This window comes from Notamacropus eugenii, chromosome 4 (genome assembly GCF_028372415.1).
Source record: "Notamacropus eugenii isolate mMacEug1 chromosome 4, mMacEug1.pri_v2, whole genome shotgun sequence".
NCBI lineage: Eukaryota > Metazoa > Chordata > Mammalia > Diprotodontia > Macropodidae > Notamacropus > Notamacropus eugenii.
Genome location: NC_092875.1, coordinates 437,912,446 through 437,934,429, shown reverse-complemented (window position 1 = coordinate 437,934,429; position 21,984 = coordinate 437,912,446). Strand labels below are relative to the sequence as shown.

General features: G+C 38.2%; 1 protein-coding gene across 1 annotated transcript in view; it reads left to right on the top strand.

Annotated features, from left to right (window-relative positions):
* DCC (DCC netrin 1 receptor) overlaps positions 1-21,495 on the top strand; it is a 995,337-nt gene extending 973,842 nt beyond the window's left edge. Inside the window, 2 exon segments of the mRNA XM_072606654.1 lie at positions 8,441-8,583; positions 16,631-21,495. Of these exon segments, the coding sequence (XP_072462755.1) occupies positions 8,441-8,583; positions 16,631-16,720 (233 nt within the window). The 3' untranslated portion in view covers positions 16,721-21,495.
* The last annotated feature ends 489 nt before the right edge of the window (positions 21,496-21,984 follow it).

The window sequence follows — 21,984 nt, the reverse complement described above, 5'->3', positions numbered from 1 at the left end:
AACCTAGTATTTTATGCACCATTTGAGTTTGTGATGGCTTCCTCTTGGAAATCAAGTTAACAAACCATTTTTTGTTTATTTGTTTTTGCTTTTATTTTTTAAGAAACTAAAGGAAAACCCAAAGTGGGTTAGCAAAGGGCTTACATTATATATTCAAGGATTGTTACAATCCCGCATGAATCTAAGCCACTTATTCAATGTGGGGTACCTTTTAAAGTGAGTTTAATTGTATTGATTCTGAAGAATTAAAACCAATGGATAGGAATTGAAAGTAGAGGAAAACTTTTCCAATTGAAGTATTTCTATTTAAAAGAAATACTTGAGCAGCAGAAACAAACACTTTGAATGTCGAGGAAGAATTAAAAGGTCAGTTCTATGTAACAATTACTTTGGACCAACTCTCCCAGAACAAGCTTGACTACATCTCTCCTCTCAGAAGACTAAGGGGCTGTCTTTCTCTGTTAGGTTCCCACCGCCATATGGTTTACTTCCGGTGGTTAACTACCCAGTTCCATTTAACCAGTTAACATAATTAGCTTTTAAAAAGGAATATTTAGAGAGAGCATGAACAGAAGTACAAATATTCTCTCCTCCTTACACATGGGAGAACATTCTCCCTTACACCATCTCAGTTCCCAAGAGAAGTGGATTCAGCCTGAACATAGTTCTATGTAGCATTGGTATCACCAAGTTTATTTTCTTAAAAATTATTTTATTTGTTTTCAGTGTTCTATTATCACTTCCATACATCTTAGATTTTTCCCCTCCCTCTTCCCCTTCTCCCTTACCTTCCCACTTCCTCCCTGAGAAGACATACTGTTTTATATAGGTTCTACAATACATTCCTATTGAATACATTTTCACCTTAATCTTGTTGCGTAGAAGAATTAAAATGAACAGAAGAAATCATAAAACAAACCAAAACGTAATACAAAAGAAAATGATCTGCTTCATTCTGCGATCAAATTCCATAGTTCTTTCTCTGGATGTAGAAGTCATTTTGCCTTAAGAGACCATTGGAAATTATTCAAGTCCTTGCATTGCAATGAAGTACTAAGTCTACCAGAAAAATTCCTCACACACTGTGGTTGATGCTGTGTCCAAAGTTCTGGTTCTGCTCCTTTCACTCAGCATCAGTTCATATAAGTCTTTCCAGGCTTCTCTGAAGTCTTCCTGTTCATCATTGCTTATAGCACAATAGTATTCCATTACATTCATATACCACAATTTATTCAGCCATTCCCCAATTGATGGGCATCCCCTTGATTTCCAGTTTTTGGCCACCACAAAGAGAGCTGCTATAAATATTTTTGCACATGTGAGTCCTTTTCCCATTTTTATGATCTCTTGGGGATACAGTCCTAGAAGCAGTATTGCTGGGTCAAAGGGTATGCACATTTTTGTAGCCCTTTGGGCATTGTTCCAAATTGCCCTCCAGAATGGTTGGATCAGCTCACAGCTCCACCAACAATGAATTAGTGTTCCAACTCTCCCACATCTTCTCCAACATTTATCATCTTCCTGTTTTGTCATGTTAGCCAATCTGATAGGTGTGATGTGGTATCTCAGAGTTATTTTGTTTCGAATCTCTCTAATCAATAGTGATTTAGAGCATTTTTTCATATGACTATAGATATCTTTAATTTCTTCCTCTTAAAGGTGCCTGTTCATATCTTTTGACCATTTATCAACTGGGGAATGCCTTGTAGTCTTGTACATTTGACTCAGTTCTCTATATATTTTAGAAATGAGGCTTTTATCACAGACACTAGTTGCAGGTATCACTAAGTCCAGATCCAAATATAGCATGGTTACTGGTTGAATCCCAAAGGTCATTCCTTAGGGAATGGATGTAGGATTGGCTGGTTCAAAAATCAACATGGACTCCACTCTCAGACCTCCTGATGCCTTGCCCTTGTCAAGCTTCAGAGATCACAAAGTCAAAGCTACCTCTAATCTCCATTGCTGAAAAACAAGAATAGACAGAATAGAAACAGAAGCACCATCGAAGTCATGCAGTTATAGAGCACATCAATGCACCTCAGTGGGGAGATAAAGGCTTGGAGTCTCTCACTTAGCAGAAGGTTTATTCCTTGACTAAACATAGCAGGACAAAGCCAAACCAAGGTAAACACCTTGGCTGAGGAGAGACTTTTGCATGTACCCTAGTTCTGACTCCAGAGACAATCAAAAAGCTTCCTCTTCACCATGCAAGTAGCAAACTGTGAAAAAATATCTATCAAGTGCACATGAGAATTGCATTAGCAAAACATATTTTATATTTTTTTAATTTATGGAATAAAACAAGCATTTCTATAACATAGTATAATTTTTTTAAAAAGTGATTGTACATGAAACTGCAAATGTACTATGCACAATTTGCTATTCCTTTCAAATATTCAACAAAATTATCATGTAAATTTCTTCTTTTTTCTTCTTCCCCACCCAAAAGATGACTGTCATTAGACGCAAGTAGGTATAGGTGTGTGTGTGTGCGCGTGTGTGCAAAATTATTCCATACATACGTCTATTAGTTCTTTCTCTGGACGTAGATAGCATCTTTCTTCATGTGTCCTTTACAGTTAATTTAGGTATTTATAATAGACACACTAACTTATTCACCCAAAGTCATTCTTAAGCTTTTTCATAAGGACTGGGTTCATTGAAAATACAACATTGCATCTGCTTTCCTTAATAGAAATGTTTTTTTCATCACTCAAAATCTGACTCAGAAAATTAATTATTCCTTTCAGAGCACTAAGATATGTAAAGTGAATATAGCAGATATTAAGCAGAGCTGAAATGAACTGGAGACCTTCTAACCCAACTCCCTCATTTTACAGATGGGAAAATTGAGGTTCAAAGAGGTTAAGTGATGGATATAAATTCACATAGCTTTTCACTGGCAGAATTTGGTTAGTACTCTGCCTTCTGCCATCCTAAAGCCCATCAATACTTGCTCTTGAAAAGTGATGGCATTTAGAAATGCAAGCCAAATCAACTAAACAATCCATGCTAATCAAAGAAATATTGATTAAGGATTTATTATGGACAATGCATTGTGCTGAGTGCTGAGCATACCAAGTTTAAAAAAACAAAGTCCTCTGGCCTCAAAAAGCTTCTATTCTAATCATAATATATAAATATTATGCCTTTAAAAAATTAAAAGCCATTCTCATATATGTTACAAATTTATCTGTTTAATGAAGCCTTAAATTAATAAACTTAATAATTAACAAAACCTTTCCATATTGGTTATCTTTTATCACACTACAGTGAGGAATATCTTTAAAACTGATGAAAAAGGGAATGAACATTTATATAATACCTACTATGTGGCAGGCACTATTTTAAGTACTTTACAAATATTTTCTTATTGGATCCTTACAACAATCCTGTAAAGTGGATATTTTTATTATCCCCATTTTATACTTAAGGAAACAGAGGCTAACAGCCAGTAAATGACTTGCCCAGGACCATACAGCTAGTAAGTATTTGTGGTGAAATACAAACTTAGGTCTTCCTAATTCCAGGCCCATTAACATACTATTGTTCCCCTCTACTAAGTTCCATTTCTCTATTAAGAAAAATGTTTGATTATAATTATTTATGTTTTATACCAATTAAAGTATAAATACAATTTGCTGAAATACAGGGAAATAAGTATGCAGTTTTTCATCATAGGATATTTTCCTATTATTCTTTTAGAAATAGAATAAATTGTCACAGAAGCTATTGTTAAGTTATACTGAGAAGCAAACACATCCTTAATACTGCATATATTAACACATCTTCTAATTGGTCCTATTTTTTTTTTAAATAGGATGACCAGATTCTGGCTCCCATGAAGTCTCCTATGCAGACTTCACTTGTCTCCCACTTGTATAGATTTCCTTTAGAATTTGTTGGTAGCTCCACAGACAGAATGGGGCAGCCTAAAGTTCAAATCTAGCCTTAGACACTTACTGATTATGCAACCCTGGATGAGGAATTTAACCCTGTGTGCTTCAGTTCCTCATCTGTAAAATGAATTGGAGAAGGAAATGGTAAGCCTCTCCAGTATCTTTGCCAAGAAAACCCCAAATGGGGTCACATACAGTTGGACGTGAAAAAAGACTCAACAGCAGTCATAGACAGAGTATCCTCAAGACTTCACTGGCATGCTTCATGCCAAGCATTGCGCTCAAAGCAGAGATTTCCTATACAAACAAAAGTAGAATATTTTCTCTTGAAGAATTCTCATCAAACTCTCTTATTTTACAAGAAGGAAATAGAACAAGAAAGATTTTTCAACTTTGCCAAGGCCACAAGGGTATAGTGGCAAAGTAGTACTTGAAGTTAGTTCCTCTGATTCCAAGTTGAATATGCTTACTGCACCATTCTCACACCCTTTGTTGGAGCTAGGAATCCATCTAAGTACCTGCTTTAAAATTTAAGATTTAAGAACTTAATGGGTCAGAGTTTTGCCATCATGCAGATTTTAATGCTGGCCATTATTTAAAGGGATCTGACTTCAGTACCACAAAGCTCCCATTTGCATCACATTAGTCTACAAATATATGAAGCAGCACAGAGAATCTATGGAAAGAGGATGAGGCTATAGATAGCCAAGGCTAAGAAATTTCCAAATTCTTAGTTTTGAGAACCCTAATATTTTGACTAGATAATTGAATAAACGTAGGAATAACATAAGTTGCCATGTACTTGTCTCATTTAAATATTATTTTACATTCTAATAAGAATATGTATGTAATTTTAATTGTATATATGTCCTATAGCTACATTAGCAAATATTTATATATCTTTAAGTGATGGGAATCCCCCATCTAGTGATTTTGTGTGTCAGTCACCTGAATCAAAATATGGGAAGCCCAGCAGTCCTACCAAATAATTAAAATCGCCATCTTGTGGTGATGCCCTCAAACTGCAATAATATATTTCCTAGAGCTTAAGAAAAACCTCTTAAAGTCAAGTGCCTGACAGTTTGAGATCATAAATTACAATATGTTGAGAAATTAGCGTCTTGGAATTAGGAGAGTCCCTAGAGATTATCCGGTTCAACCCCTTTATTTGAGAGATGTAGAAACTAAAGCATAGAACATTTAAGTGATTTGCCCCCAGTAGAATAACTTGATGGTATTGGAAGCTCTATTAAGGTCTGTTAACAACGATAACCACAGCTTTCCTTAGGAGCAGACACCATATCTTTGTGATCTTGCCAGTGTCCATCACAGTGCTGAGCATATAACGATGATGTCATCAATATTGTTGACTGATTGGTTCTTGCTGCTTCCATGGCACCATCTAGAGTCAGTTTCAGTCATCCTATTCTTTCAATATCACCCAGAATCATACTTCTACTTTGTCAGTTCTCTAGGAGAAGACAGCTCCTCACTTGGGACCATCATACTAATTTATAAAGCAGCCTGGTCATGAGTGAACAAGGTGGAATGGTTGGAAAGAGTGCTGAATTAGCTAGCAGAAAGGGATTAGGTCCTGGCTCTACCACTAATGAGCTAAGGAATCTGTTTTATTCTCTCAGAGACTAAGAGAGTTGGACTACTAGATGATTTCTGGGTCTTATCTAGCTCAAACATTTAAAATAATCCACTTTAAGGTTTGCAAAGTGCTTTTCTCATCACCCTGTGAGGAATGTCACCATTGACATTTGCATGTCACCATTTTACTGATCTTGGGATCATTACAGCCAGAGAAGGAAGGCACCTGAGAAGCCATCTAGTGTACTCCTCTCATTTTACAGATGAACTAAATGAAGCCCAGAGAAACAGAGTTACCCATAATGATGTAGCTAATAAGTGTGGGAACTGGAATCAAAATCTATCTCCTGATTCTAACTTAGTCCAGAACTGTTTCCATTATATTACACTGGAAAATAAATAAATCATAAAAATGCAGGGAGTAGAATTTTTGTATTCTTCCTTAGCTGAGTTACTTCAGGGTTTATTATAATTTTTGGTTCAGTATAATTTCTAGTTTGTGTCCAGTTTATCTCTTCAGTGTTTCGTATTTAAGAGGCATAATTCTTGTTTCCCCAATCGGATTGTATACTCCTAGAGAACAGCCATCCTAGTCAGGCAGAAAGAGCACAAACTGTGGTCTCACAGCATCTGGGTTCCAATCCCATCTCTGACAGCTTCTGGTCTGGTGAAATTGGACAAGTCCCTTTATCTCAATTCTCTTATTTTTAAAAAGAAGTTATACTCAATGACTTTTCAGCTCTAAATGAATGAATGAAAGAACAAATGAAAAGACATTTATGAAGTGCTTCCCATATGCTAGTGGGCAGGTAGGTGGCAGAGTGGATGGAGTATAGGAAATCAGGAAGTACTGAGTTCAAATCCAACCTGACGCTTTCTAGATACGTGACCCTGGGCAAGCCACTAACCCTCTTTGCCTCAATTTCCTCATCTGTAAAATAAGCTGGAGAAGAATAAGGTAAACCACTCCAGTATCTTTGCCAAGAAAACCCCCAATGGGGTCATAAAGTGATGAACAGAACTGAAATGCTAGACCACCACCACCAACTGCCATAGGCCAAGTACCATGCTAAGTACTACACATAACAAATGAAAAAGTTTTCTTTTGGATAATCCTTGCCCTCAAGGAGTTTTTAGGGGAGACACAGCTAGGGAAAGACCCTTTGAGATACTTTCCTTCCAGGAACCATGGCATTAATTTGAAATGGGAGGACCTTAAGACTGAAGAATGCTTAGAGTGTATTTCCTGAAAGTCTGTACTTTGAAGGGGTGAGGAGTATTGAGTGACTTGCCCCGGGTCACACAGCTAACAAGTGTCTGAGGGCAGATTTGAACTCCAGAATTTGTGGGGAAATGTGAGGATCTCAAGGCTGAAGAATGCTTAGAATGCATTTTCTGAAATCCTGTTCTTTGATAGATTGGGGGAAGAGAAGCTATTGGGGTTGAGTGACTTGCCCAGGATCACACAGCTAGTAAGTGTCTGAGGGCAGATTTGAACTCTGCTTCTCCTGACTCCCAGCACCAGTGCTCTAACCACTGTGACTCCTAGTTCTCTCCCTCAAGTGGTTTTCAAGGAGAGGTAGTCATCCATCAGAGCTGGATGGTTCACTGGGTAGAGCACAGTTCCTGCAGTTAGGAAGACCAGGGTTTAAATCCCATCTGAGACAAGAACAGGAGACCAAAAACAATAAAGTAATCCCAAGAGTGGGGCCCCAGAGCAAAAGTTTCTCCAAGACATGGTCTTTGTCAAGAGGTTGTGGATTGCGGAGAAAATGATCAGAGAGAAGAAAGTGACACTAGATGACTATAATAGAGGGACTGGACCAGATCACACCTCTGAGAACCCTTCTACATCTAGATGGAGAATTCTATAATCCTATATATAACAATACAACTTATAAGAAATATTCTATATCCTCTGAAATGCCTACTGTAGTCCTGGACATAGAGTAGGCACTCAGTAAATACTTGCTAATTGTTGTTGATTCCTATTTTACCCGGCACCTTTATTTAAATGCTTTGCACATGCCGGTAAAACAATGAGTTTTCTTTATCCTCCACTGCCCTCCATTTGTATTTTATAAGTTGCTATAGCTGAAAAAAAAAAATCATGACCTAGTGGACAAGACTCAGATGGTTAAAACATATGTGTATGTATGTATGTATGTGTGGTTTAATAGAAAATAATATTTGTGTTATTACTCTATCAGCTTTCAAGATGCCTTGAGCACATGAAGTACTTAATCACCATCCATGTGGAATGAATCAAATTCAGCAAAAATAAAAGTTTTGTGATTCACTCCATATGCCCAGGATCAGTGAGCTATTATAATGTCACTTAGGATATACCTGACAATGCCCTCTATGAGTACCATAGATTAGAACCTGTTCCTGAAAGAACTGAAGCTGGCTTGGATTTTTGCTCTTCAGAAGGAATTAAAGATGCAATCTTTAATGTCTGCTAAATCGGCCACAAGGGACTATGTTTCAATGTGTCATCCAAAAGTCATCTTAGAGCCAGGCCAACTACACTTCCCACCCCATCATTCTTACCTAGAGCTCTGCACAATTCAGGTCCTAATTTAGGGAGCTGGGCACGCAGCTTTCTGGCCCAGAGCTGCAAGTCAGCAGAACGAGCTCACCTGATTCCATGGGGCTGACAAACAGCTTGGAGTTTCCAGGCAGCCTTCAGTGTGATTTGAAGTCTACTTGAAATTACCTCTGCCTGGAGAATTTCATCTCCTGTAGCTTAATAAGTGTTAGCCTCCCTTTCAGAAGAGATTTTTTTAAAGCCTGCTTTTAGACTCTGAATCTGTCTTTACAGAATGACCAAGAAGGTAAAACTAGCCCCATCTAGAAGGATTTGACTTGTATACTTAAGTTTGTTCTCCAATATGTGATGTGCATAGACTGTGCATACCTCTGTGTATCTTCTCTCCTAGGTCCCACCTTGACCAAGACTCATGTGAAAACAGCTTCCCTCGGATTAGCAGGAAAGGCCAGGTCTCCCTTGCTTCCCGTGTCAGTGCCCACAGCCCCCGAAGTATCTGAAGAGGGCCACAAGCAGCCGGAGGATCCAGCCAGCGTAAGGATACTTTTTGTCACATTCAGCCTAAGCAATAATGTCATCCACTGCCTTACAGCACAACCACCAGGAGAGAGGACCCTCACAAACAGTTACTTTGTTTTCTCTCCTTTGTACTTGACAATCAGAAGAAAAGTCAAATGATTAGAATACAAATTCATTTCAGGAATTTATTTTTTCTAAGTCAGGGGACTGAATAAGATTCTTCAATCTAAAATTCTTCACCTTCCACATCTAAGTCTACAGGACCATTGCCAGTGACATTTTGATGATTGATTGATTCTAAGCCCCCGAAAGGTTTTAACCACATAAAATACATAAAAAACAGAATTTTAAACTTTTTTTTTCTATTTATTAAGGCAGGGAAGTATACTAATGAAGGTCTTTGGAAATGATTTTCAACCAAAAAAAAAAAGTTTGCAAAGAAAGGATTTCTACTTATCAGTAACAATAATAGCTAATGATTATATAGCACTCTTAGGTTTGCAAAGTGCTTTACAGATATTATCTCATAGTACTGTCAGAACAACCTTGGGGAGTCGGTGCGATTAACTATTCTGATTTTACAGATGAGGAAATTAAGACAGGTTAACTTGCTCACAGTCACACAGTTATTGTCTGAGGCTGGATTTAAACTCAAGACCTTCCTAAATCCACATTCAACATTTTATTTACTGTATCATTTTTTGCTGTTCAGTCATTTTTCAGTCATGTCCAACTCTTCATAACCCCATTTGATAGCAATACCCAAGTGATTGCCATTTCCTTTTCCAGCTCATTTTATAGATATGGAAGCTGAGGCAAACTGGGTTAAGTGACTTGCTAAAGGTCACACAGCTAAGTGTCTGAGGCCAGATCTGAACAAAGATGAGTTTTTCTGGCTTCAGGCCTACCTCTCCATCTACTGCCCTACCTAGATACCCAAATTTACTTCTATGTCCCCCCAAAAAAATAATTTAGTCAACCAATTGGTTTTTATTAGTTGCTTTCTTTAAAGCAGATAAGAAATTATTTCTTCTTTTCAAAATATTCAGTTGGATATCTGAATTCAGCCATATGTTTTGTTTTTTCATGACTTGTGTGTATAAATGCTTTTTGAATCATCAGAAATTGCTGGAGCTAATTTCTGAGAGTGAGGAGGGATGCAAAACAAAAGGAAAAATAGAGACTGAGGGAGAAAATTGGAGACATGACAGAGATATCAAAAAAAAATAGAAGAAAGGGAAATGGAAGTCACTAATAAAGGAGGGATGAGAGAGTGTTATTTTGCCAGGAAAAAAAGAAACAAAAGGTAATTGTTAGAAAAGAGAAAATAAGGAAGGGAAAACAGATGAAGGGATTGGATAAAAATAAAAAGCTAAAGAAACAAAATGTTTTAGGAGAAAGATGAAAGAAGGTTATACTTACAGAAACACAAGACAGGTATTTAGAAAGGCATAAATACTTTAGAATAGATTTCAGAGGGAAAAAGATAATTTTAAAGGGCTAATGAAGTAGTATGTCAGATCTGCAAGGGGGGAAAAGAAAATTAGAGAAGAAAAAAACAAGAAAAATTAATTTGAATTATGTTCTGCCATTTCTTTTGGATCTTATTCCAACATGTATCACAGAATGAAAACAAACAACTGAACTTTCTAACAGCTTCTGTTCTCTGTATGCACAGATGCTGATTTTGCCTAGCATGCAAATAATATCAACGTAGCACAGCACTATCAAAGAGTAATTAGTTTCCAATACATAGCAAGTTGTGGGCAATTGAGCCAACTTCTATTTTTCTTTTTACAAAATTGTCTAATTGAAGTAGAACATGATGATGTGCTGCATCCCTGGGGCTTTTACTTGGCCACGATATAGTATATAGAATATCATAAACGCCAAGACTAGAAATCTACATCTGATCTTCCTAAGCTGTGACATCATGGGCAAATCTTTTAGCCATTATGATCCTCAGTCTACTCATCTGTAAAATGGTGATAACAATATCTCCATCCCAGCACTATTTTAAATTTCAAATAAGAAAATGTTCATAAGGCACTTAGCTAATGTAAAGGTCTATGCAAATGCCAGCTAATAATAAAGCATAGAAAACTGTGATTTTGTCAGTCAGTGTATAGGACCTTGGGTGAGGCATCTCCCTTCGCTGATATGGATATGACCCATCTTTTGCCAATGACCTAAGTTCTAGGGAGTTCTAGAGGCAGTGAGATGTCAACTGAGTTGCGCAAGGTCATATAGCTAAAAAGAGTCTGAGGTAGGATGAGGAATGTGTGATGTGAATGTTGGTCTTGGATTTCAGGTCCAGAGCTCTATGCAACTAACTACCACGCACCAAGTAATAGTAACAGCAGCAAATAGTAGATTGTTGAATCTTTCTCCTAAATGGATTATGATGTTTATCTTAAGCCCTTTTAAATCGAAGAATATAGTGTTAGAAGTATTGCAAACAAAGAAACACATGCACGATGGGAAAGGATTTTCTTGATCCTCCAGGAAAGAATTTCTTGATTGTTATTAAGAAAGTCTTACCACCAGTGTTGCTTGTGGGTTCCATGCATCCACATGAATCATATATAGCAAGATTTGGATTTAAAAATAGTTGTCATGCTTATAGTACACAATTTAGCTTTATACTTGTTTTGCCCAGAGGGTTTGAGCTAAGTTCTAATATTTTTTTCTTTTTTTTGCAATGCAGAGAATAAATCTGTTTATGAAATATCTCATTACATGACACATTAAATAGTCCTTTCTTATCTAGATTTAACCTTAATAACAATACTAGCTAGCATTTAAATAGTACTTTTGTGTCTGCAGTCTACTTTCTGAACAACTCACAAGGTGCAGATATCCTGTCCAATGTGACTATGGCTTGGGCTTTCTTTAAATCTTCCACTGAAGAATCCTTTTGGCGATGGCAATCTTCTTTGTAAAATGGTATTTTGAAAAATATATCCAAGTGGTCAGTTGACATCCAACTCTAAAATTTCTGCGTTCTCAAAATTCACAAAGGCTGCTGCTTCAGCTAGAAACATCCATTCATTCCTTAGGACTGATGGCCACTGTTTTGTTCTCAGAGAAGATAATATCCTATTCAATGGTCTTTGGCTAGTTAGGTCGCTTGAATAGTTCACACTAGAACTGAGGTCAAGGTTGAATTTATTATCCCCATGTAGCTTGATTCTGAATGATGACTATGCAAAGCACCTCAAAACCAAGACAGCTATACTGCAAATGCCTCCCTTTGGTCACAGAATAAACTAAGTGACTGTGGAGGGTTTAACACAAATTCATCATACTACTAGTAGGGCATATCCTTTGTTACATAGAAATAATTTATGCACACAGATATTGCTTCATCATTTGCTAAGTAGACCTAAAGGGTTAGTGGTAATTATCAAGGAACCTCCTTCCCTTGGCTTTGAAAAGGGGGGGGTTGAACTTGGTAACCTTCTAAGCTCCTGTCCAGCTCAAATATTCTTTGTGAATCCATTAGCACACATGTGAGAGGAGAGGCATTGCAGGAATAATGAATATGGCTGTAACTTTTCATTCAAGAATGTCAATTGATTTAAATAATAATTTATTACTTCAAAACCTCTCTGACTTAAGAAATGTGAGTGTAGCTTCACTGATAAAAAGTTCAAGTCATTTGCATCTTAGGTAAATGATTTCTGAGTTGCTTTAGCATTATTCCATTATTATCCCCATTTCACAAATGAAAGAACTGAGGCTGAAAGATTAAGATTAGCCAAAGGCCACATAGAGAGAGTTTGAGGCAAGAGTTGAGCTCAAGTCTTTTCAAAGCCAAGTCCAATTCTGTCTTCACTGCACCACATAGCTGCCCCTCAAAAACTGAGTTTTGAGCTCTGGTTCTTCAATTTCAGAGAGTTATATGACCATTTTCAAGTTACATAACTTCTGTGAGCTTCAATTTCATCAACTGTAGAAAGAGAAACTGGGCTAGGGGATCTCTAAGTTCTCTTCCACTGCTTAACATTCTGTCATTGATGTCTAGGAAAAGATTGTTTGAGTTAGTAGATTAAGCACTCACATGAATTAAATGGAGGATTCTCAAGCTTAAACTTAACTGTGTCTTCTTATCCTGTCTTTACTAATTCCTCCCCAATAGGTGCAATACCCCCAAAAAATTACCTCATCATGGTTTTGTGTATATTTCACAGTTGCTTTGATTGTATGAATAGTTTTCCACAGTGGAATGTAAATCTCTTGAGGGTAGAGATTCTCTAACCTTTGTTTGTATATCACTAAGGCCAAGTACAGAGCAGGTACTCAAGAAAAATATTTGTTAACTGATTTGCTATATTAAAGTTAATATCCTCACAACTCATGCTTAGGACAGTGTTTTTATTTTGAAATTTTGTAGAGAAGGAAATGTGATCACAGAGAGTTCAAGAGATGGCTCAACATCACAGTTTCTGTTGTTGTTCAATTGTTTCAGTCATATTTTCTTGGCAAAAATACTGAAGTGATTTGCCATGTCCTTCCCCAGTTCGTTTTTACAGATGAGGAAATTGAGGGTAAGTGACTTACCCAGGGTCATACAGGCAGTAAGTATCTGAGGCCAGTTAGTTAATGACAAATCCTAATTTAGGAAAAACAGAATTCTCCCAAGCCATTATACTACCCATGCTTCATAGTACAGCTGTGGAGCCCATCTATATAGGCATTTCAGTCTTCACTGTTGATTTTAGCAGAAGAAATAATGTTTAACATCTTCTAGAAGTTTAACAGCTCAGTTAGACATTGCCTAGGGAGTTTGGGAGACATCTATAGATTTCCTGGCAAAGTAGAAAAAATCCCACATTTCAAACCAAGAGATCTGGAGTTGAATTCCACTTTCAACAAATACCATGTGTGCTCATGATCTCCATGCCTCAGCTTCTTTTGCTATAAAATGTCAATCAGAGTATGGGAATCTTAATATTTGCTTTACTTAGGTCACAAGATTGTAGGTAAAATTACGTTTTATGTCTTAAATGTGCTATACATATATATATATGGGAATTATTCTTTCCTATACCTAATCCTTGAGTCAAGTAACAAAGAGTTGTCAGAGGATTAACATAGTTAAATTCAAATGAACTCAAAACTAAGTTGGATTTTTTCAGCCACAGAAATCTTTGGAATTTTTATACTAAATCAACATAGAGCAGTTCTGACCTGCATCAGTAGAAGGAATAAGGAAAGCATATCCTTAAAGTATTGAAAGATGTGGTTGTTAAGTTGTTTCAGGCATGTCCAACCCTTCTGGACTCCTTTTGGGGTTTACTTAGCAAAGATACTAGAATGGTTTGCCATTTCATTCTTTAGCTCATGTTTTTACAGATGAGAAAGTAAAGGTAAACAGGGTTAAATGATTTGCCCAGGGGTCACACAGCTAGTGTGAAGTTATCTTTGATACAATTAGAGAACAACCAGCCCTTTGTCAGCCAAGGGTACGCCATTCTATTGATGGCTTTAAAAGGAAAAAAGGGACATACTTTCCAAAGTTAAGGTAGGTAATAGCTTTAAGGAGTCAGATGCCTGTAATCAAGAGGAGAGACAGCTATGAAAAACACTTGATGGAACAAAACAAAGCAAAATTCTTCAGAGGAGATCATGTTTTATCTTTCTCCTTGCAGCCTCATCTGAGTTAGCAGAGGAAGGGAGTTTTTCTATAGTCCCACTTTCAGAACCCAAGGCACTTTGTAGCAAAGTTATCCTCCCAATTAAGGGACACAGCACCTGTCAGGGTCAAGACAAAATAGAAGCATGGGACAGAGACAGTTCTGAATTGTGTGGCTCTTGGTAGCAGATAAAAGATCCAGCTATATATTTAAAAATAAATTCATCCTGGCAGTTGGGAGTTGAGCTGCCAGAAGATCAGGCACAAGGATCTCCTGTGAATGATCTACCCTGAAGACATCTTGAATTAGGGGTAGGAAAGAGACAATATGAGGATACTCCAAGAAGATAAAGAATACTGGGGCCCTGTAGTACTAGAGACATTAAGTTGTCTAAGCTATATATGTGCCATGTTAGCCTCATCACCAATTTACTCTATGGATTTCTTACTCTATGGTTGTTGTGTTCATCCTTCATTTTCGAAGAAGAACATGACATCAGAGAAATAATGACATGACTTATACTTGACTTTATTTTGAATGAAAGAGGGCTGTGCAAGGTCACCAACCTCACCTTCTCCTCCTGAGCCATGTGGGTCTAGTGACCAGATATTCATCAGAATGACTGGAGATGGCCCAGGATGCAATGGGAGACCCTGGCTTTCTTAGGCTGGCCTTTTCAAGTACTCACTTAGAGGGAGGTAATGTCCATTCAGTGAATAGGCCTCTTTAAGAAGTAGTCAGGGAAGAAGTCAGGCCCTTTTAGTGAACAAAAGAAAAATAAAAAAACAAAATCAAGCTGAGAGGGAAACAGAAACTGTTACTATTGATAATCACTGCAAGGGGAAGGAAAGAAGGACATCTAGTCAGTAAATCCCAAAGAAAGGGGAGGAAGAGACAGAAGGGAGAGTAAGAGCTGGGTTACCCAGATAACTGGGTCCTTACTCTGTGGACCAGTCTTCTAACTAATGTTGTGCATATTTATAGAAATATACATCCTAGGTTTGCAGGGGAGTGGGGCAGGGAGGGGGAATGCTTTGCAAGCACCATTCTGTGTCATGTAATAAATGCCTTTTCTTTGAACTAACTGTATCTATGGACTGGCTATTAAAAGTTGGCATGCCAATAGGGACTCATGAGATATAGACTTAAGAGTAAAGAATCTCAGACTATATTAGAACCTAAAGGAGAAGTCATCCATCTAGGGGACCAACCTATGAGTGTGAGTTATGAATTACTACAGGTTGATATTCAATAGAGCCAATTTTGCTTAACCAAATTACATAAATTAAAATAGCCCATATTGTATCTAAAAGAAATTAAATATAAATCATTACTGAATGTGGAATCATAAAATCAAAGTTAGAAGAGATTTTAGAAGTCATCTAGTCATCTACTCTCAGAGGTGTCAAACACATGGCAACCACAGTGTAGCTCATGACACTCCCAGTATCATTTGTGTGTGTTTATCTTTTGTTGTCAAAGAAGACCATGACATCAGAGAAGTAATGACATGACTTGCACTTGACTTTGAGTGAGGGAGGGCTGTGCAGGTCACCAGCCTCACTTCTCCTCCAGAGCCATCTGAATCCAGTGACCAGATATTCATCAGGATGACTGGAGGTGACCCAGGATGAGGCAATTGGGATTAAGTGGCTTGCCCAAGGTCACACAGCTAGTGAATGTCAAGTGTCTGAGGTGAGACTTGAACTCAGGTCCTCCTGACTCCTGCACTGGTGCTCTATCCACTGCAGCACCTAGCTGCCCTGAACCAGATTAAAATGTAGTTGGGAAATGTTTAATAAAATAAATAAAAATATAGTAGTACATAGATGATGCTCATATGTCATTTTCTAAGTCAATATTCAGCCCACAAGGATCCTTATGTATGCTCTAGAGGCACCCAGTTCCTATCTGAGTTTGACATCACTGATATGATCCAAACCCCATCTGATATGTGTCCTTTGTACTCTAGACACCCAAAGTGACCCTCTAACCTCTGTTTGAAGATTCCTTGTGGACTTTCTACAAAGTTCCTTTTCACTTTGGGCCAAGTGTAAATTGAAGGATTTCTTCATCACATTGTAATTGTAATTTTGTAATTTCTTGACTAAAATTTTTCTACGGGAGGCAGCATGGTGCCAAGGAAAAAACACTGACCCTAGAGTCAGAGGACCTGGGTAAAAATCTTCCCTACCTGTGTGACCTTGAACAAGTCACTTAACTTCTTGTGTCTTGGTTTTCTCATTTACAATGCCACAAGGTTGGTTTATATAGCTTCTGAGGTCTATGGATGTATGATCCTATGATAAAAGGATCTCAAGTGCTGTTGTGATGACACAGAGTCGGTTGTGTGGGGCTAGACTTTCTACATCTCATAGTACTACATAATATGCACTGATCACTTACTTTCTCTCTTTTCACAGGTATATGAGCAGGACGATTTGAGTGAACAAATGGCAAGTTTGGAAGGGCTAATGAAGCAACTCAACGCCATCACAGGCTCAGCCTTCTAAAAGTTGTGAATTGAGGAGGTGGATTATCCAGGACCATGCAGCATATCAGGATTTCATTCACAGAAAGATGTGCCCACAAAAACCTGCACACACAAAACACATCATCTGATCCCCAGTACTGTCTAGTTAAAGGAAGATCCTCAAGTGGTTTGGAGAGGTACATGCCACCCATCCAATGCTCATCATGCATCTTAAAGTTCTCAAAATGGAGACATCAACAAGTAACGAGAAGGAGTAACTCACAGCAAGATCAAAGTTAAAGTCTCTGGAGGATCTCTGGCCCTTGGCTTTGATCGGCTAGCCACACGCAGTGACTACATTCGCATAAATAATACATTTGTTCCCATAACCAGGGCCTGCAGTTCTGTAGGTTTTATTTTGTTTTGTTTTCCAAGTGTGTCAGTCTAGTATTACAATATGCAAGTGCATTATTTCAACCTGTTCCATGTCATGGTAAAATCAGTGGAGATCACTTGTCTTTTACTTTCAACCACAAAGCACCCCTGGGAAATTCTTACTACACAGCACCAAAGGATTGGATGTATTCCCCAACAGCACAAAACAAAACAAAAAAATAAATGAAAACAAAAGAGACAGTGAATGCCTATTGTTTTATAACTCAGTCATTCATCTTGCACAAGTGGTGGGTATTTAGCAAGGGGCTATAAAAATTCACCCATTTTTCCTCAAGTATTTGTATATCCACTCTTGGTTAGCATTTATGTCTGGAGACCAGAAAATAGAAACATAAAAAATAATGGGTGGCATCCTGCCAACTACAGTGCATTTTTGGAAAGAGGGTACAATATGCAATCTTCTCAGACACACGGTAATTATGAGCTTAAGCTTGTAATAGAACACTTTTCAACATGGGTGGCTTTGGGGCCATACCACACTGTGATGACATTTCAAAGCTTCACCAAGGCCATCCTCCTTCAGGTGCCCAGGCAGGACTGAGGTTCCTCCCTCTTCCCCAGAGACTCTGTCCTCCCCAAGAGATGGCTAACTTCATACACTGCCTGGCAAGGATACCAGTGATCTCTGCCCACCTTGTCAGAAACAGCAAACTGTTGAAGCGCAGACCCGAAGGAAGCAAAGGCAGAGTTCTTCACTCAAGAGGACTGCCTCCTTGGGCCCTTCCTGATTCTCCTGACAGATCACCGAAACAACTGGACCCGGCCACATATTGGCCAATGGTGACCACTGAGGCCTGTTGCTGTCATGAGCTCCACACTGTCAAGGAGCAGAGAGAAAGGCCCCATTTGACACTTATGAAACTTCATAAATCCAATGGATCCTTTTCAAAGTTGTGTCTCATGATTCAGGAAGTGTTTCCAAGTGGCATCTTCATTCTCTGCTAGAATTTTAACTTTATATTACCGTGTTTATCGACAACTTTTAACTGGTTAAATTAAGAACATTTTGTGTGTACACTTTCAGTTGCTGAATTTTCAGCTGGCATTCAGAGTTAATCCCTGTTTATGCAGCTGAATCACCAAAAGGGAGCTAATTTGCATATTTATCAGTTAGGAGACTGCAAAACCCAATAAGAAAGTTTCAGCTGAATTATTCCATTCAGCTCTGCCTTTGATTTCAAGCTTGAGTGGGTCATAATTTTAAAAGAGCATGGAAGGGATAGGATCTTTACAACCTAATAGCTCCTTTTATTAGGTGGGTAATTATACGAATCCCTGAATGAAATATTTTGAGCAAAATGGCAACGTAACAGAAGTTATAATTCAGATTATTTTTTTACAGTTTTACGTCAGGAAGGAAATCTGATGTCAAAGAAAGAGCTCATTCAAATCATTCATTAGAAAATCTGATCCATTTGTGAAATTGTTCCTTCAACAAGAGTGCTGGTTGTTTTTCAATTTGTTAAAATTTTGTTTAAGTCCTTCTTAAGAATTATGTAGTATTACCTGTATGAGGACATGTGTTCCTATTTTTGTTGGACATCAAGGGTGTTTGGGATTCTGGAAGTCTGGCTCTTTGGAGTGGGGCATTCCCTAGGTTAGCATTCAATCCTTTCAGAGTCAACCAACAACCAATAATATCTTATTATAAAGATAATAATAGGGACACCTTATGTCCCTAATGGAGTCCTTTATTTCCTGGGGACAGTCTGCCCTTTTTAAAGTCATAGCATAGCGGTATGACTTTAAAGGCACCTAATCCCCCCAAGCTGATGCCCTCAGTCTTCAAAGTTTGTTTAGTCCTTCCATCTTGAATCCAAGGCATTTAGCTATCTACTATGTCAGATGAGTATAGGCAGTTCAAGAGAACTGGCTCGCATCTTCATAAAAATTCTCAGTACTTCCAATCCAGGCCAGTCATCTTTGGAAATGAGATGGAAATGTTAGAACAATTCAGATGGTTTGGGATGAGTTCTGGATATGGGGGACAGTTTGTAGAATTTGTTTCAGAGGCCTTGTGTTTCCTAAATGTTCTTGGTTCGTGTTCATTTTTTTTTTCATCATTAAAATGTTTTTGTGGTAGTGCTAAAGTCTCACTAAACAGTGGTAAAATACGTGTCCATGCCAGGCCTTAGTGTAGGGGACAAGTCAGAGTATGACCATGAGATACAAGTTCTTTAAGCCCCAAATCCATATGGCTGATGTAGCATGTGTAGAACTGTGGTTCCCCAAACCGTTCCTGTAAGGCTACAGCTTACCTACTCAGGGTTTTCAGGTAACTCTTTAATTTTCCCAGTCCCCTAATCTCTTGACAAGAAGTAACCTGTGAATGGTGGAAGTGACCTCTGTTTTGCTCCAGCTCCCAACTGAGTTCAGGCAGTGTCAGATTTTTAAACTCATAAATCTCTGAGTCCCATAGGGTTCCACTTGACAGCTAACCAGATACTCCAGCACTGGGACTTAAATACAGCTTGACAATGTGCCCTTTGACCCTACATTCACAGAAGTCAAACTATCAGGAAAACACCTATTTCTGAGAAGAGGAGTTATTTTCCTTTCCTATTTTTATCTGATAGGAAAGGTTTTTCCAAGAAACTTTTGTAAATTTCCAGAGACAAGCAAACACAGAGAGCTCAAAATAAGTAAAGTGCTTTTCAGTGGTATGGTAGCCAAAAGTTAATAAGTTTTTTGTAATGTACGTTCAATAACTACCCAGCCATAATGCTTCTGTTCATGTAACAGAAACACAAACTACTGACATATTTAACGTGTACACTGGAACTTCATCTTTAAGTAACATATAATCAGTAGTTAATCAGAAAGACCTTTATGCACCGTAACTTTAAACCCTAATAAATTTGAGGAAAACAGGTCAGCTAAGAGGGGAATTTATAATGGCTACATTGTCTTGTGGTAGAAATGGATTCTGCCAGTCCCTTTAAGTAAATTGTAATTCATATCAGTGGGCTGTTTGGTGGCTTGCCCTGATGGAAACAAATGAAATTTTTAGCTTCATGACAATAGCCGCTTAGCTTGAACTCAGAGTTCGTAGTCAACATTCAGGACTATAGAGTTTGGCTCTTTGCTTTTCTAATCAAGGGCCTGCAGTATAGGGGACCAACTGAGGCAGCCCAGGAGGCTACTACAGTTTATTATTGATGTTGGCTCATTAGATTGGATTCAACAGAATGAGCTTCCAGAATCTTGCTACAACTTAATAGAGGGAGTGCTAAGATGGCAAGTGGGTTGCAATTCCCAGAAAACCAGACTGCCTCCAAAGTCTTACCTGAATCAAAAAGGAGTCCAGACTTAGCATTTCCTGCAGTGCGTCCATTTGGACTTTATGAACAAGCCAGGAAAACGAAGACAATGCACAGCCTCACAGCTGTGTCCTCACCTTTTTAATTTCTTTTTGCTTTTTGTGTTTTTGTTTTACAACAAAAATCAACCTTCATGAACTTTCAAGCAGATCTGAAGCAGGGTCTAGTCCCCTGCTTCTGCCCTAAATCATTTCATGAATCCCTCGTTCCTGGGATGCTCAGATTAGCATTCTGTCTCCATCTATTGCCGATGCTAAAGAGAGCTCACAAAACACTAGAGATCTGAAGCAGTTCATAAAACCAAATCTGCACAAGAGTTCCTTTGTTGTCATTTCTGGAACAATATGTTGCAAAACTATTTACAGTTGGTATTATTATGGTGACTTTCGGAAGTGACTTTTCTGTTGCACTGGAAACCTTTCATCCAGTGAGCCCAATATTAAAGTCTCAGATATAATACTTTGGAAGGTCACAGGTAGGTCACCTAGTGCTATCATCATTCCTTTGCATTCCAAAACACTTGTATCCATTGATCAAAATACTTTGTTATCCAAATATTCAGTTTTAAAAGGTATTGTTTCTGAAATGGAATGCCTGGGTATTCTGTGCTGAGTGAAGCTATACAGGAGGAAAGCCCATGCCCAGAAAAGCAATTCAATATTATTGCTACCATTTTGGGATCTCTTATGTCTCCATCTCTGGCGACTCATTTTTGCCAGGTCTGACTTCTGGTGTGCTCTCTGAAAGCTTTCTCTCCCCCTTGCTCTCAGTAGAGACCATACATGTCATTCTATTTTGTTCCATTTTACTTTTGGCTGGACTGGAAAGCAGCATCCACATGCAGCCTAATGTCATGAGCAAAATGCCATGGGGCTGATGGATCTTACTGATACTGTACATGTACTTTCAAATGCAAGCAGGCAATGTTGGGGAGAGGAGTATGAGGAGAAAGAGAAGGAGGAGGAGGAGAAGAGGAGGAGAAGGAGTAAGGTTGTTTTTATTATTGTAAGGTAGAGCTGACAATTCTGACCTTTGTGAATTGTCACCTTGTTTGGGGGTGGGAGGGTGGGAATGGGGTGTACTTTTTATAAGTAATATTTAATTTATTATTTAGAGTGATCTTTTTTGGATAATTTATGATAAAAAAAATAAAAGGAATATCTGGTTGGACACCTAGATTGGGCTGTTAAAGCTGCAGTGTTCCATATCTCAGCGAGCTCTCCTGGGAACTTGCAGTGTGGTTCTCTGAGTATGAGGATGCCCCAGGCAAAGCCATCTTATTAAAGTGTCAATCTTTCCCCCAATATGTCAAATCAAAATGGGGTTAAGACAAACTGCGCAAGGTTATTGTAGCATTTGTTAAATCAACTCTAGACACTCAATCAAAGGGCTTTGCCATGTGTAGTTCAAACCAATTGTTAGTGTGCTAGTAAGTTTTTTTCTGGTAGAAATGGGTATACTACAGCTTTAACTAGCCTTAGTGGGGGAAAAATCTCGTTGTTACAAAACACCTTAAAAATGGGGTATT